The following is a 17,576-nucleotide window of genomic DNA, read 5'->3' as shown; positions in this document are numbered from 1 at the left end:
CCGTGAATTTTTATAGTCTTTATTCACTCTCAGGCCATTCCAAAGCCTTCGTGTCCTTCAGTGATTGCTAGAAGAAGCGAGCCTCTCAATGTTTCGTAAGATTCATATGCTGGTAAGTCAATCTGATTGAAACAGGTGTGCGATGAGGGAAGTCTATCAGTAGACCCATAGTCGCGGTGAATGCTAAATTTGCAAGTACCACTAGCTCCTCTCAACTCTTTAAAACCATTTAGTGGAACCTTTGATGTACCTGTCGCAAACTGTAGCAATTTGGCTCTTTCCTCATTGTCAAAGGATTTCACTGCTCTCCAGAACCATTGTATCTGCTCCGAGGATGGGGAATAATTGTTGTAAGATGTATTTGCTTGCCAATCACCGACGTCTATATCGGGTAAGCCGCTGATAAGAAGTTCAAGTTCTTGCTCATCAAATATAGCTACCAAGTCTTTCGGAATAATTTCATGAAACCCGGTGCTAAAATTATTCATTTGTTCTTCCACCGATTTGAGCAACCTATACTCAACGACTAGCCTCACATATTCGTGCTTATTTTCCTCTGTCACAGGAACGTTCCTTCCATTGGGTATTAAGTCGATGATTTTATGTTCACCATAATCGTCAGACTCGACAGAAAAGTCCTCAGTAATGATATCCGTGATATCATTGTCGAGCATCCACATCAATGATTTAAAGTACTCCAAGTCGAGTGTTTCCATGTCCTTCAATGACATTGGACGGTCCAAAATCTTCTTGTAAACTGCCCTGCTGAAATGGCAATCTAGGAAGCTACCATCAAAGATAGCCTTGCCTATTATTCTTCCAATGAATTTAAAAAATGATAAATGCTCGGGGTTCACGTAGGACGTGCGATTAGGATGAAAAGTTGTCTCATCACTCGCGATGGCACTGAATAAGGCGTAATCAGGATTGAACATTTGCCTTGACAATACCTGATACCATTCTCTAGTGACTCCCCCGGCATCAATTCCTGATTCACCTTTGAAGTTAATCTCCAATTTAGCCTTCCGGAACTCTTCAACAGATTTGAAGAAAAGGGCTCTGTAAGAGTCTAAGAATACTTGATCCCGTCTAATGCTGATAGAAAGCTTTTGTCCCCCACCAGCTTTTTCATGAAGTTGTCTATCAAAATAGTTCTTTTTGTTATCGAACTCTAGCACCCTAGGGTTTCTGACCAACATACCAAACGGACCACTCATCAAGTTGGGGTTGGTACGTACCATTTGGTTCAATATTTTCTTATGTTCGTCGGTGAACGAAAAGAACAAGCTTTCAATCGGCTCTTTCGTGAAGTCGATTCTTTTGACTTCGTATTTCATAACATCCTTCAAAAGAATATCCTTCACTTTACTATGCTTGCAAACAACCATTAGAGCTTCGATTAATGGGAGAAGGGCAGTGGCAATGTTGAGAAGCTGAGGTGCTTTTTCTAACAGCGTTAAGCAAGTGCTCAAAGCATCCCATAACCTCCCGAGTTCGAGCTTCTCATAAAGGCCGGTGAGCTCAGTTGATGATGAACTTTCGACCTCTTCCTTAGTTCCTTCGATGGTTCTGTTTTCGTACATGTAGTCCAAGGCTGTGAGAATTCTAAGGAGCTTGGCTTGATGAGAACTTGGGGCGGTGAACTTGCTAAGCATTTTACTGTCGGTGCTGCTTTGAAGGTCACTTTGAAGTTCCGTGGATAAAAACTTCAAGTCTTTGACTATGTCAACGCTCAATTTTATTGCAGCATCAGAAAGCTCGTCGGAGAAAACATTGTGAGCATTCTTCATCACCGAAAGATTTTGCATCGCACTAATTGTTCTCCTAAATGTCGAGTTAGCACATTCATTCGAGCACAAGATGCGTACTATCAAACGTAGATTGAGCTCCGGAATCGATGACGTCGAAATTGATGGTGAATTTTCTTTATTTTTTAAAAGCAATAATGGCCTCGTTCCAATATGGAGCACACTTGCCAATAAATCGATGAACATATGTTGCTCTCTCAACAAAGGATTTTCGAGAAGTTTGAGAAGAAAGTTGATGGGATATTTCTCATACGAAGTATTGTGGAGTTTCTTCTTCTGAGCACGTCTAGTCACGAAAATGTTTTCATTCTCGGTCAAAAGATAATAACGTGAGTGGATATTTTTCTCTAACAAGAAGTAGACAGCCTCTATCAATTGAATCCCGACAATGACAGGCGTCGCGCCTATTGGAAGAGATTTCTTCAGATTCACATCATGTGGTTTCATATTTTTGGCTCTTCCACAAATCAGAGAATACAACTTTTCTAAAGCCTTCTGACTGTGTAAGGCATCATTTAGAATGGCTATCAATAAACTCATCACTTCTGCTCTTGTCTGCTTATTATTGCAATTCTGAGACAAAGCTGAGTAAATGTGAGTTCTTTGATGGAATGCTTGGGGAACAAATAGCAAACGAATTATGCTAGCAACGCCCGCTTTATCAACAAGCGGTACAGAAAATGTTTTCCTTCTTTTCGGTACGCTCGAATCATCTTGAGCATCTTGGCGCTGTCCGGGCGGATAGATGGTGGCGCCACTGTCTAGTACAAGTGGCCCACTTCTGTCAATTTCTGTATCATCAGCGTCATCCTCAAGTTCGCTGTCTTCATTATCATCCACCTCCAAGAACCCAAGGCGACCACTGGAAAATCGCCGTGCCATTGCCTCTTGCTGCAATATCTCATCCCTGATTTGATCGGGTAGTGCTTCAAGGAAATCAGGATCAATCTCACGAACTTCAGTGCCTGAGCTGTTTGCATTAGCTCTTCGTTCTCTTATGTGCTGTGTGAAGACTTCCTCTCTCATATCATCAGGAAGTGCCTCGAAAAACTCTGGGTCGATGTCTGTACCACTGATATCCACTTCTCTGTCACCTATTCGAAGCATTACAGGCTCACGTTCGACTTGAGGATTATGCTGCCTTTCCATTTCACGCTGTCTTCTCTCCTCTTCCTGCTTCAATCTTGCTTCTTCTCGCTTTTTTTTGGTCTTCTCTTCTCGGTCTCTTCTCGCTTTTTCCTTCTCTTCATTCAACTTTAGGTGGATTTCATAACTCTCATCCCTGATTCTCTTGGTTATTTCTAGGCGAACTTGCTCATTGAGTTCTTGCTGGCTATCTGAAAAGAACATTTCATGTGCGTCAACCCAGCGTTCAATTGTTGAGCGGATGAATACGTGGTTTATTGAGCTCTTAGGCCCAGAAGGAGGCCTATCATTAAGAACAACTTCGAAGGCCCTATCGAACCCGGGCAACATACTTTCACTTCCACGAGTACCAGTAATATGAAAAGAATTTCGCAAGCGACCATTTACTAAACCCTCAAGTAGATGGGGAACGTTTTGCTGACGCAATGCTGGTCTTAAGACATCAAAAATAGAGGTCATAAACTCTCGGGTAGCACTATTTGGTTCACGAACTGCAAATTCGTCCATATCTGACTCGAAATCACTTTCACCCTCTGAATCCTCGTGGTCGTCTTCCTCGGAGTGTATGCCTATAGCTGGGTATGCGTCAGTACTATCAATAGGGAAGACGCTTCCCAGACGAGGAATTTCGCTTGCATCTTCTTCGCTTTCTCCATCGTTCTCGAAGGTATCGAGCCATCCATCCAACTCTGCGTCATCATACTCAATTTCTTCATCACCACCCTCCTCATTGACGAACTCTTGATCATATTCGTCCTCATCAAATCCATAGAATTCTGAAACATCGGAGATATCTTCCTCAGATTCTCCGGAGTGTGATCCTAGATTGAGTTCATCGATGATCTCAATGTCATCATCACTATTACCACTATCATACCCTTCAAGTTCACCACGTTCTATATCTTCGCCCTCCATGTCTTCATCTTCAATGTCCTCCTCATCCATATCATCTGATTCAGATTCTTCATCCTCTTGGGACATATCTGATGCAGACATGACCACCTCAAGCGGTTCACCATCATCGTAAATATCTTCTTCTGAATCTGAATCTGCATCGTACATCCCCAATGTTGAATTGCGAAATAAGTCAGGTGTTTCATCGCGATCAACAAGGTCATCCGAAACAATTTCTTCTTCTTCTCTTTCAGGCTGATTTGACTCGAAGAAATCGCCAAAAGTTAGTTTGATCTTAGCAAGATGCGTCAACGGCTTGATGCCTGCCTTAATAAGACGAGTGACATTAGGATAATTGAGATCGATGTCAGCAATAGCTGCTGCAATTTGATTTGGGAGTTGTCTTTCAATGAAGGCACATGCAATAAAGTAATGATCCATCTTCGTTGCGTTTTTGCTAAGAAGAGGAAAGCACATCTCTCGAAACTTTGTTGATAACAAGCAAGAACACAAATCGAATAGATCATACAATTTCGCGTAGGATGACGAAGCTGAAGTCAGCGAGTTGACACTGTCTTTGAGAACCCTTGAAATGACATCGACAAAGAATCGTCTCACGATGGCTAAGTCGACGTCTTCCGATTTGAAATCAGGGGAAGAATCATTCTCGAGAATTGGACTTGATACTAGAGCAAGGAGACATAGTTTGGACAAGGAGGATACTGCCTCAATCCTTTGCACTTCTTCGCTTTCGAGGTTTACCAATGCCTTGCTTGGGTTGAGCTGATGAATGAAAAAGTTCAAAGAAGTTGAACGTGGCTTTGATTTTTCCTCTGAATTACCCTTCTTGGAGTATGTGATGAATTCAAGCTTTGCATGTTTATATGAGCCCAACAATTCAGTAATAGCTTGGAGAAGGAAGCACAAATATGCAAACAGAGTGTTCCTCATTAGTATGTCTATATGACTTCGTTTCTTATCAACCATCGAAAGATCATCATCACCATCAGCTGTACTCGACGACCAATCCTCTTTGGAAACCAGCATGAGCTCAGATAAGAGAAAATGCATGAGTCCCATTGTAGATGATCGGTAATTTTCCGAATCATTCATATCAATATCATCGCAATGCTCGGGAGGTCGCTGGCCATAATCGACGAGAAAGACATTTTCGCTATGATGTGATTGCCCGTTATAATTTTCGATTCTTAAAAGCTTGGAGGCGGTATTAATAAAAAGACTAGGATTTCTCGAAACCAGCTCATGGCTTTCGTCTAACAAGCGCTTGAAATCCTTTTTGCCACTTGGCAGCTTCTTTATTGATTTAACAATTTCAGAAGAAAACACACTCTCGATAGTGCTCAAGTCTTCAAAGCAGACGCGCAACAAGAGGATTGCTGATTTCGCAAGCTCTTTCGAGATAGTCGCCTTCTCGGTTGGAGTGGATGCGACGTCGTGAATAAGCTTTTTCACAAGCGTAGATGAGGCGACAATGGGCTTAAACTTCTCGTCTTTGGCGAACAAGTACAAAACCTTGCAAAGTGCCAATGAAGCCTCAAAATTCTGGCCGGTATCAAGACTTAGAAGAACATCTAGAAGCGATCTTTTCAACTCTTCACTCACATCTTTGAAATAGGGAAACTGTCCTGGTAATGAATTAGGCAGTGTTTTACTGAGAACGGGTTGTAAAAACTGCAAAGCTTCGCATAAATATGCGCTCTCAGCAATAGAAGGGGTCTTCAGACAATCCATAACAAACATATTCAAAAACCGAATATGTGCGATTTGAGATTTATCTGGGTCGATGTCATTTGAGTATACATCAGAAGAAAAAATATGACCGAGAAGCCTGAGGGTGTTTGCTCTATGATCAAAGGACCACTTGGAGTGTACATTCGTTAGGTTTTCGACATAGTCAATCATCGTCTCATTTAGATCAAGGGAATTCTCATTGATTAGAAGAGCAATTTCACGATCTATGCCTGAGATGGAAGCATTTAATTTCACTAGCGGAGTGCCGAATAGAAACTCTCCTTCTGTTTCACGATATGATTTGATCTTGGTAGAAACCAGAGTCATGATCGGACTAATACTGATCATTTGTTCCGACGAAACGATGATATCGCGATCCTTTGTTGTAAGACCACTCTTTTCATCTAGCTCACCAGTCTGATCGTTCGTTTTCATTGACCTTAAGAGTTCAATGGCCTTTTCTTGTGTTACCAGAAGCTCTCCCATTAGATATTGAATCTGGGCATACGCAGGTGTTCTTCGGTCTTCATGAATCGTGTAGAATTCGTCAATTGGTTTCACTTTCCAGCATGTAATGACGAGGTCAACTAGATACATATTGATCTCTAAAGGAAAGAGATCATAGGTTTCGTAGTTAGCTTTAGTGAGAAGGGTCGACTTAGTGCCAATTGTATTTTGCACCAATATTAAGCCTTCAAGAGTTGCTTGAGACACAATGCATTCCGAAATCGCATTTTCATTGGGACAGTACTTCTTATTAAAGAAGAGATGAGTGAATGGTAAGCGAGGAACGTATCTCATGTCTGTGACTTTCGTCAAAATGGATAACACCTCGTTGACAAAGTGGTTTTTGATTGAAACCTGTGAATTGTGGACATAGCTCAAATTTTTTGACTCCAACCTCTTTGCTGCATCGCAATTCAATAGGTCGTTGAATGTCTCGATTGCCAGACGTGTCAATCTACTCATGAGGTTTGTGTGGAAAAAGAAGCACAGAACAAGAGCAGTTGAGTAGACTTCCCTGCCCTTATCTTTGCTATGAGAAACGAAATTAATCAAGTTAGTTGTGACCAATTGATAGTTTGACACAAATTCACATTCCAAGACAGTATGCCTGTTGTATAACGCATCTAAATGTACTGCCAAATACCTTGTTTGTGAAACTGCCGCTCTTCTCCAATCATAGGAAAAGAAATCTTGTCGTTTCTGCGTGCAACTTCTCGAAATATTCGATAAGATCAATGCTATGTTGTGCTGAAACCGATATGCAAGGAAACGCACCTGCAAGGTATTCTTGAAGCGGGGATCAGTCCAAGTGTTGCTTACGGAATCATTTTTGGGTTTTCGTCCAAAAACCTGAACAGGGGGAACATCCTCATACGACTCTAGCACTGGCGCTGTATACTCAATGGCTTCAGCCAGAAGATGCAAACGAACAGCAATCTCTTCGATGACACTTCTGCCCATCAATTGCACTAGGTACTTTATCAAGGGATTTCCAATTTCGTCGAGAATCTTTATGAAGGCTTGGTATTTCTCGTTCACCATATTGTTAGGAAGAAGATAGCTTTCCGTCAAGATGAGAAGAATATTATTGATGGCATTTAATTCTCGTAACAACTTGGATGCATTATCAATATTAGTCCGTGAGCAAGCAAAGTATGATTCCGAACTATCGCAATTTATGAAGTCTTGCACTAGACTCGACGAAAGCCTCGTGAACAAAGCCCGTACAAGATCAGAAAGACCGTAGTTTTCATTCTCATCCTCCAAAAACTTGAGAAGATTCATGAAGCTTGTCATAGCATTTGAGGTGACGTAGTCAATGGGCGCACGAGGAAGTGTGATATACTCCGACCAATGACTGAAAGCGAAATCTTCAGTCAAATCTCTCACCCATTGTGTACTGTCTTGCAAAAGCCCGCTCAAGAAACCGAATAGGTTCTCGATTAGAGCTGATCCCTCAGCTGACTCCCAGCTTTCAATCTCGCTTTCACCTTCTTGTAACTCAAGTTTCTCAGACTCACCTGCTTCGTAAAAGACCCCGTAGCTTATTGCTGGATAAAATTGCGCTGGCTCTAGGTTCTTATTGGCGTGACGCGACATTTCCTCGATGAGCTTTCTAATCTCCCGGGCAATAATGGGTTTTAGATCCGTGAAGTGTCGTCCAAGCTCATCCATAGAAACACCAATGCTCGTTGACATATCTCCTCGAACTAGCTCTTTGGCAATTGAAAGATCATAAAATGAGCCAAAGTAGGTCTCCAAAACAGAGGAATCTATAATGCGTTTCAAACCATCCTTGTTTAAAGCAATTGCTCCAAGAACCTCAAGAAGAGCCATTTGTAGCTCATTTGAAGGCATGAAGAATTTTTCGTAGTTTGCTATGATTGAGTTTATAACACCTGCTTCTTTGAGGATTGAAAATGCTGTTGGCTCATTATGAATGATGTATAGAACCGCATCGAGGGTCGCACTCACTACTGGAGGACCAAAAAGGCTGGAATTTTCAATTATTCTCTTGAAGGTATGCAAGATAGAGGAGTCAAACAAGTTTCTCATTCTGTCGCTCCCGTCGGCTTGCACAAGCTGTGAACAAAGACGCAAAATATTTCGTAAAAAGTTGACTTGCCTAAGGGTGATTTCGTAGTAAACCTTTACATCATTGGGTGGCCCTCCGCCAAAATCAGGATTTTCGATTGCGAAATCAACCTCATAATTGATGGTATTAATCAAAAGGTTAAAACCATCGAGGGTTATAAAGTCAGATATGTACTCCGGACAGGCACGGAGAAACAGAGCAATAGTATTCACAGCTGCAGAGCAAGTCCAACGAAACCTTGTTTGAACGTTGAGGAAGGACATGAGCTCACTCAAGATCCCCCCTGAGGCAAGCCTTGGGATCAAAGATTTATTATCAATGAAGTGTCCGATAAGAGTGAATACTAATAGATTTCCCCTTTCAAAACATCCATCGAGCTGTTTCGTCACCTGTGTATTCATCAAACGCAAATGTTGAAATAATAAACCATGACTAACATTGCAACCCAAATTCCGGACAAGTTCGCTGCCCCATTGTCTTTTGCGGGCAATTGCTTCCAAGGATTTCAACACGGAATAAAAGGTTTCATTGGAAAATTTGGATTCATTTTCGGGCGATAAAAAGTCAGCCAAGAAGTTTAGAAGATAGGGCTCAGCTTCAAATAAGTTTGATGAAGTAAACTCGACGTTACACATCAATGCGATGAATGACACAGCAGCACACTTGATGCGGAGTAATTTTTCTCTGAGAATGATACAATCGGACGAACGCGAGTTGAATGCTTTGGCAGTTTGAGCAGCAAGAGAAAATGCGAACCGTGTTGATGGAGGGAGGATCTCCGATGCCTTGTTGTATACTTGCTCAAATGAGAGCTTTTTAAGAGAAGACTCACACAAATTGAAGGACATCATACCCTCTCGGTCGTGATTTGATTTCGCCCTTCCCTTCTTGTCCTTTTTACCCCTCTCTCGATTGCCTAGCTGAGTCTGAGGAGTTGCATAGTAGTGAAAGTTGAGACTGGCCCAGTTTTTGGGATATAGTTTTTTCAGGTCGAGAGTGTCGATTAGACTATAATGCTCACTGCGTGGCATCGTTTCGTCACTTGGATTTATCGATTCAGCTTGCTTTTGGATAAATCCGGTAGGAACAGGTGGAGGATAGAATTTTGCTAATTCAAGCGTCCTTTGTCTGACCTCTCTCGACGCAGAATACTTTTTGAGGTACGTAGAGGCGACATATCGCTCACCAAGGCGGACAGCAACTTCCATTGCCGCTAATCTGACATCGATGGTGGGCGTTGATATTAATTGATATACTCTTTCGGAACTAGCATAGATATTTCGATTAATGCAATGCTCCAAAAGAATATCAGTGAAGTTCAAACAAGCTGTGACGAGGCTGCAGTCAGCATCAGACATAATTTTTAAGGGAGGATGAGGCTTGTCTAATTCATATTTCTTGATCTGTTTTTCAAATATCTCGTCAAAGTGATTGAGAAGCTTCACCCATGTAAGCAAATCACCTCTAGGACGATCCCACTTAAGATTGGCATTGAGCATCTCGGTCAAGCTAGCCTCATCAGCTGAGCAAGCTTCCTCGATAAAAGCAATCAAAGGGCGTTCTAGCTCTTGTTTGTTGATTAAATTCTGTTTTGAAATAATCATTGTTCTCTAAAGTTGAGCTAATTATTTGTCGATGTCAGCTTTCACTGTCTTGTGAGAAAGAAAGAACGTTTAGGTAATGCAGAGCTCGCAAGGGAGATCCTAAAAGGTAGAGGTTTCCTAGTGCGATTTGATTATACCGGACCAAAACTTTGATTTATGAATACGAAGCAACACATTCCTTAATGTCGTCGTTGAACGGGAAAGCTTCGATGCTTCCGCCAATCAATCTCATATTCAAATGTCTTCAACAACAGGCACTTGTTACAATATGGTTATACGAACAGACTCAACTGAGAATTCAAGGCAGGATTCGTGGTTTCGATGTGTTTATGAACTTGGTAGTTGATGAAGCGGTTGAGATCTCTACAACAGACGGAGAGCGGGAGGATCTCGGAAGAATCCTACTTAAAGGAGACAATATCACGTTGGTGTCGTCTCTTGATGTATAGAAAATATGTGATTGTACGGGTTTCATTTTAGAGTTCGTGCGAAGCTCGCCAAGAGGCAACTTGTTGAGAGATTGAAGTGTTTCAAAATCGGTGAGATGTTGCTGAGAAGCGACTTTAAAGGCGAGACCCTTCTTCCCTGTCCCTCAAACTCACGATGCTGATGTTTGCACCAGTAAAAGCTAGTTGCGTGACGTATAGTAGTGCTCCTTCGGCTTTGAAGAGAGGGAATCTCGTCGAGCTCCTTTCCAATACTATTTCCGTTGGAGCATAAACCATACCAAAAAATCAACGTCCGTTAATCTTCTGAGTAGATATACTTCTTAGCAAGTTTGTGTCTGTGCGTTAAGTAACATAGTCATTAATGCCTGACTATCTCATTCACTGCGTCGCAGAATCAATGGTTGATCTTGTCGTGAAACTTCCAATTCGTTCACCTCGAAACTTACTTTTTTTTTGAGATTCGTTTTGAGATGATTCAAGAGACTTTGTCATTGCCTCTTTCTCATCTGGCACGCCATAACGCAGAACATACCTGCGTTGTCGTTCCTCTTTGGCTACCTTTCTTCTATACTCGATAATCTTCTCTCGTCGTTGTTGAACTATCGCTTCTTTTTCCAGCGGAGTTTTCTTTTTCATTGCAACGCTTATGTGCGTGTTTGCTTCAGACTGTCCATGTTCGTAATCCTTATCTCGCGCGGTCATCAAGGGCTATGGGCGCGAGACTTACTAGCAGACAGCTCCATTGATATTTGATGCAGAGTGGGCGTTCAGAAAACACAAAAGGCTTGACTTTTCGGGGCACAGATCAAGTAAACCCGGTCTGTCTTCTCCTCAAGCGTTGCTAGGCAAAATCTTTGTAGAGTTCTTTCTTTTTAAGGACATCAGAATGTAAGTGACATATTCAACCGTTGAGTGTCAAGGATTCGAATGCATGGCTTGTCAAAGATGAAACGTTGATCGCAGCGAAATATGAAAAACCATGGTAGATTCAGTAATTCGATAAGCGTTCGACGAGCTGAAGAGATGTGTCTCTATTGTTCGTGGATCAATTGCCATCTCCTTGAATTCCTGCACTTTTCTCCACACGTAAACAAACGCCTGCGAAGCGTAAGAACATTTTCAGTTTATCACCATGGACAGCAGATTCCATAACGGCCCCCGGCAGGACACTGGGCCCCGTCAGGACGACTATTCAAGTAACAAAGCGCAAGAACTGAGTTCTAGAATTTCTCCTTCCTCATACACGCAGTATCAGAGCAATTCAAGTAAACCCTTCAATGCGATTCCATACACCAAAGAGGAGGAGGAGTCCATCCAAGGTCGCCTAAACAAGGTTTTAGGGCCTGAATATGTTAGTTTTCGCCCAGGAACTGGCGGCCAAAACGTGTCATATATTGAAGGATGGAAGGCTTTAAATCTTGCTAATGACATATTCGGGTTTAATGGGTGGTCATCAGAGCTTATCAGTGTTCTGGTGGATTTCTTGGATGTACACAAAAATGGACGTGTGTCGTTGGGCCTTTCAGTTGTTGCAAGAATCACTTTGAAGGATGGGACGTTTCATGAAGACTTTGGCTACGGTTTTATTGAAAACGCCAAAAATAAGGCGATGGCTTTTGAAAAATGCAAAAAGGAAGCTTTCACAGATGGTTTAAAGCGGTGTCTACGGTGTTTCGGCAATGTATTAGGTAACTGTCTTTATGATAAGACCATCATTGCGAAAATGCAAAAAGTGAAGGCACCACCGCGTGAATTGGAGCACTCAGACTTCCACCGCGACCCCTTAGTCCTTAAAAGAGAAACACTGTTAAGAGCCAAACATCAGCTGTTGCATTCGATATCTTCAAATGTTCAGAAGCCTTCGCATCAAGCTCCACGTCAAGCGGTCTCAACGAGAGACCCTCAAAATGCGAACGAAGCAGGCAATCTTCCGATGCTGACGACTGAGTCAGTGTCTAATCGATCTGGCATCGAAAGGAATCCAGCTTTGAATTCAGCTGATTTCAGGGACCTTGATGATCTGTTTCAATTTAGTGACGAATTGGGGGAAGAAGAGCTTAATGATCGTTTAGATAATTACGAACTTGAGCTTCTCAAAAACAAAGAAAGGGAGAATCAACATGAAAGTGATCAGTCTTTGAAGTCCGATGAGGCTGATGAGGCACCTGGGCAAACACCAAGTCAGGTTTTCTTCACCAGCTCTAAGAAAGCATTGGACGTTCAGAAAAGCCAGGATGCAAGCAATATTCCAGTTTATAACCACAGATTCATATCCTCGAGTGTTCGTCGCTCTGTGGATCCCTCGAAGTCTGTCAAAGTTCGGAAAGCTGATGCAAGTCCGCAGACATTGCCTTCTACTATCCTGGGTAATACCGTGTCTCCTTCCCCAAATATTGCTACCGTGAAGCGTCCTCTTCCCTCTGGTCAACGTCAACCTTTGAAAAAGGCGCATAGAGCAGTTGATGAGGCTGAGAAAGAAAATGAAGAGTGTAAGTAGTCATTTATTTATTGGTTACCACAGAGATTTCATCGAGCTAATTTTAATCACACTTCAAGATTAAATATGTACAGGCGTCTTCCTAAAATTTTCGGAAGCAATACCTAAAATAATGCTTGACATGAGCAAGTTTTATACGCGCCGTTGGCCATAGACGCGTTCATGTGGCTAAACCTCGCCTGTAGATGCTGGACGAAACCATGCCTTTTAATTCGGGATCTCTGTTTCTCGAATATCATTTGCAATTGAAAGCCAGAGTCTTTATGAGAGAAAAAGCCTTTTTTATCTTTCTCTTTTCTCTTTTTTTGATTTTTTTTCTTTTTTTTTTTTTTTTTCTCGATCGACGATATTAGTAAACTCTTTCCAGAGGTGTTAGGAAATGGGCCCTCCAAGGCATACAGCCTTGCACTTGCTTCACACTCTGGAAGATGGTGTTTGACTGACAGTCCGGAAACTCCTGGGGAAGTTATAGCCCGACTGTTAGTCGTCATTACAAACTTACCTGATACTAATCGTATATTACGAGCTATGTAAGACAGTGCCTTGCAATTCTTCACTGTACTCCTTGGTGTTGTATAGAACAAGCAATGACAACATCAAATTCGTGAAGCTTATGAATTAATTAAACGGTGTATATTATTTAATTAGTATACTCATTTGTATTTATGATTCCTAAACTTCCTTATCAAAAAAAGGAAAAGAAAAAAAAGTGGGACGGCTATTTTCGTAAGCGATGTGCTTGAAAGTTCGATATTTACGAAAATGATCAGACACAAAGTCCTAAACTTACAAACTATTGATCTTGCAAATAACTCATATCAGATATCACGTATATATGATGACGTAACCTTCGAAATTCCTATTTATTTCATTGTCGTATTGAGAAGTAATTGTTGCATAGCGTCAGTAGCACCTGACATTCTTCATCATTTTGTTTACTCAAGGTGTAGTCTTCTTCTTCTGTCTTTATGAATCTTTAATTCTTTTCCTATTTATTATTTTTTTTATTCCTTTTTTTTTATTTTCTACTTCTATTTTTATTCCTTGGAGGCTGTCCTTGCTCTCTATCAGCACCTCGCTCGAATCGCACAAACACTTGTTCCTAGAGTGCGAGCTCACCTGTACTGAATCATGAATCATGAATGATCCTACCTTATCCATCCGACAACTTTGTGAAATTCCTGGCCCGTTCAGTGACATCCCACATGATTTTGATTCATCTCAATCTGTCAATCAGTTAAAGTCGCTAACAATACTTGTTATTGGGGCCGGTGGCTTGGGCTGCGAGATCCTCAAGAATTTGGCTCTTACTGGATTCAAAAAGATACATATCATCGATATGGACACTATTGATATTTCCAATTTAAATCGTCAGTTTCTATTTCGAGCAAAGGATATTGGCCGACCAAAGTCCCATGTCGCAGCGGAGTTTGTTAGAAAGCGCATAAGAAATCAAGACCTTTGTATTGAGGCACATAACTGCAGAATTCAAGACAAGAGTATCTCTTTTTATAAGCAGTTCAATGTTATTGTCTGTGGCTTAGACAATATCGAAGCAAGGCGCTGGATAAATGCTCTTCTAGTTGGGTTAGTCGATGATCAGCTAAACAACTTGATTCCTCTCGTCGATGGAGGAACTGAGGGTTTTAGGGGCCAAGCTAGAGTGATATTACCAAGGATTTCTTCATGCTTTGAGTGCTCACTTGATATGCTTTCACCAAAAGTCACTTATCCTGTTTGCACAATTGCTAACACTCCTCGTCTACCTGAGCACTGTATTGAATGGGCGAGTCAGTTGGAGTGGCCCCGTCGCTTCCCCAACAAAAAATTTGACGCAGATTCACCGGAAGATGTGGAAATTATGTATCAGTTATCTTTGGAAAGAGCGAGACTGTTCAACATTGACAACGTCACAAAACAACTAACATTGGGAGTGGTTAAGAATATAATTCCGGCCATTGCATCCACTAATGCTATCATCGCGGCAGCTTGTACAAACGAAGTATTTAAGATTGCGATAGGCACATATCCTGTTCTAAACAACTATATGATGTATTCTGGTGACGATTCAATATTCACATATACATACTCACACTCTCGAAAAGCTACGTGCCCTGTCTGTGGCACCCAAGTCAAAAGAATAAAAGTGCCGCGTTGGTGGAAACTTCATCATTTGCTTGATGATCTTAGTACAAGACAAGATATCGCTTTGCGAAACCCATCACTAGCCACAGCAACCACCAACCTATACATGCGTCTGCCTCCTATTCTAGAAACCCAGACTCGATCAAATCTTCAAAAGCCTTTGAGATGCCTTGTTGATATAGGGGAAGAGATCGTTGTGACTGATCCTTGTCTTCCTATAACCATGCTAATAGTAATCGACGCATTCGAGGGGCTGGAGAATGAACCTGATGACATATCCTCGCTATTGAAGTCTTGAATTGAGATCAAGGTGCTTTGAAATGCCTCATCTCATCTAAAAGTTTCTTATTGAAGATGTGAGCATTATCCAAGTACAAATGATGCCCAGCATTGGGAATCGATTCAACAGTGCTTCTATTAGGGTCGCCCGTATATCTGTTGATAATATTAGAGCATAGTACTCCACCTTGCATATCCATCCAGTCATCGGCGCCATACCACCACAGGAGTTTGCAACCCAATTTGTGAATGCCCCTCTCGATGAGAGGATGTCTCGCATCAGCACCAGGCGCTAATAAGTAGTTGAGCATATACTCACCAGAGCCGGGACTTCCGAAGATTCCATAGGCATACTTATGTAGAAGGGCTGCTTCCTCTTTTGGTAAGTCGGCAAAGCGACGATGGGACCACATGCTAACAAGTTTAGATCCAATAGGACCCGTATTCCTCACAAGGGTGAAAGGGGATATGTTACGCTCCCATAACCTTGCGAAGTAAGCTGGAACAGCTACTTGCTTCCTATGCTTTATGATAGCTCCCGGGGAGACCATCAATAACTTGCGACAAAAATTGGGATCGACTTTTATCCCATACGTTCCCATGAGATAAGCACCCATGGAGTGTGCAAGAACTAGGTTCTGTTGTGGTCGTTCATTAAGGCCCCGTATCTCGAACCATTCCCTAAAAGACTCATGAAACCATTTGTCAACCCCGTGAATATTGTCTTCTTCCAATTTAAAAGGCGGTCTTGAGGAACAACCGTAGCCTAGCAAGTCAATGGAATGAATTACCCAATTACTTAATACCGAAATCTCATCAAAATTCTTGAGCCAAAAACCTAATCCTCCCCCGTAGCCATGCACCATTACTAGATGACAAGAGGTGCGATATAATTCGTCTTGCTCTTCTGGCAGTTTTCCGTTAAAAGACGTCGGATATATCGCGAATTCATTGATGAAATGACCAGACAGGAGATTTGTTTTGATGATCCGTCCTTGTCGGCCGGAAGAATCCGCTTTGGGGTAGAAGGGAAGTGTGCGAAGAAGTTCGTGTTGAAAATTCATTGGGTTCTTTCGATGGGCATAATCTTTGAGCAGTTCTCTCAACGAAAGAGGAAACAGACTTGAAAAAATTTTGCTAAGAGGTACTGAAGTAGGATGTGTTGGTCTGTTGAAGTTTTTTCGTGTCTTCGTCTTCGATTTTGCAACCGTTCTCGGCAGCTTTGCCTTTTGCAACAGAAGCCAAACGTTTGAGGTTGACGTGGTGAAACATCTTTTAGGGGCGTTTAGTTGATGAAGAGAGTACAGCAATACTTTTGAGAGCATGCCTAGCGAACAGACCTCATTAAAGCGGTATGGTGCAATTCGAAAGTTTTGTCTGATGCTCAGAGAATTTCACCATCAACACATATGGTGTTACAGTATGCACTCCATTCCAATTAGTACTTAACAGATTTGGCAATACTACAAAGCAAACTGTTAACCGCGCAAAGCTTAAACGCTTGATGCTGCGCCTGAAGATCCTGTATTAGTGTGGTTATCCACATAATATTGTAAGAGGAGGTAGACCGAAGATCGGCAATTGTATACTTTTAGGCTTCACATGTTAGTCAGGCGACATTGATCTCATTTTTAGTGACAGGTTACCTGAGACGGTCGCGGTTTCTCCGTTGTTAAAGAAGAGTCTGGCAAACTTGAATGACCATTATCCAAGGTTGATGAACAGACTTTCAGACAAAGATATTCGAATGCAACAATCAAAACACGCTCTTAATAACGGGCAAGTCTGTCCCAAGCAGAGTTGACGAGGATCCAAACTAGCAAAGTTTCTCAAGCATCTTGCATTAAAGTTTGACGGCAAAGATGTAATGCTACAGTGTAGGAGTAACAATATATTAGTCGAGATCCGTCCAAGGTTCCGGAGACGTAATTTTACCTCAATGATTGAAATAACAAAAAACTACATTGGAGGCTAATCTGTTTAAAGCGAAGCGCGACACAACTTAAAGTATATTACATGGCGCCACTGCGTTGTTATCTCGATAATCATTACAAAATATCACATGTCTCAAAGGGTTGCTAAATGAACATGACTTCAGTAGTATGCATGAAATATAGGCTCCAAGTAGCGTTGTTTTAGATGCGAAATATTTCCTTCTTACGGATTTCAGGTTCTTTAGCAACCGATGCGAATGCCTGCGAGTTTCTGCATCGCAGAGTACGTAAAACCAATGAGAGCACGATCCAAGCACCACAGGCAGTAGTGTCTGAACTTGAAGCCGAGAACATGAAGAGCGCGGATAGAACGAATAACGAGCCCTCCTGCTCGTCCTCGGGTTTGTATATGCTGGTTTACTTCAATCCTACATAGAGCTGTGTCAAATTATAACAAATTTCTGGG

General features: G+C 41.8%; 2 protein-coding genes across 2 annotated transcripts; one reads left to right on the top strand and one right to left on the bottom strand. All coding sequences in view use genetic code 12, as the record gives it.

The window, feature by feature from the left end:
* Positions 1 to 29: 29 nt before the first annotated feature.
* On the bottom strand, positions 30 to 9,806 carry TOM1 (E3 ubiquitin-protein ligase TOM1; the record flags this gene model as incomplete). Its single annotated transcript, XM_029032585.2, has 1 exon — positions 30 to 9,806. The coding sequence occupies one exon, from the start codon at positions 9,804 to 9,806 to the stop codon at positions 30 to 32; it is 9,777 nt and encodes a 3,258-aa protein (XP_028892900.2).
* Positions 9,807 to 11,387: 1,581 nt separating this feature from the next.
* Positions 11,388 to 12,752, top strand: RAD52 (recombinase RAD52; the record flags this gene model as incomplete). The annotated part of the gene is made up of 1 exon (XM_029032586.2): positions 11,388 to 12,752. One exon carries the CDS (start codon positions 11,388 to 11,390, stop codon positions 12,750 to 12,752), a length of 1,365 nt encoding a protein of 454 aa, XP_028892901.2.
* Positions 12,753 to 17,576: the final 4,824 nt, after the last annotated feature.

The sequence above is a fragment of the Candidozyma auris genome, chromosome 3 (assembly GCF_003013715.1).
Source record: "Candidozyma auris chromosome 3, complete sequence".
NCBI lineage: Eukaryota > Fungi > Ascomycota > Pichiomycetes > Serinales > Metschnikowiaceae > Candidozyma > Candidozyma auris.
This window is presented reverse-complemented; position numbering and strand designations above follow the sequence as displayed.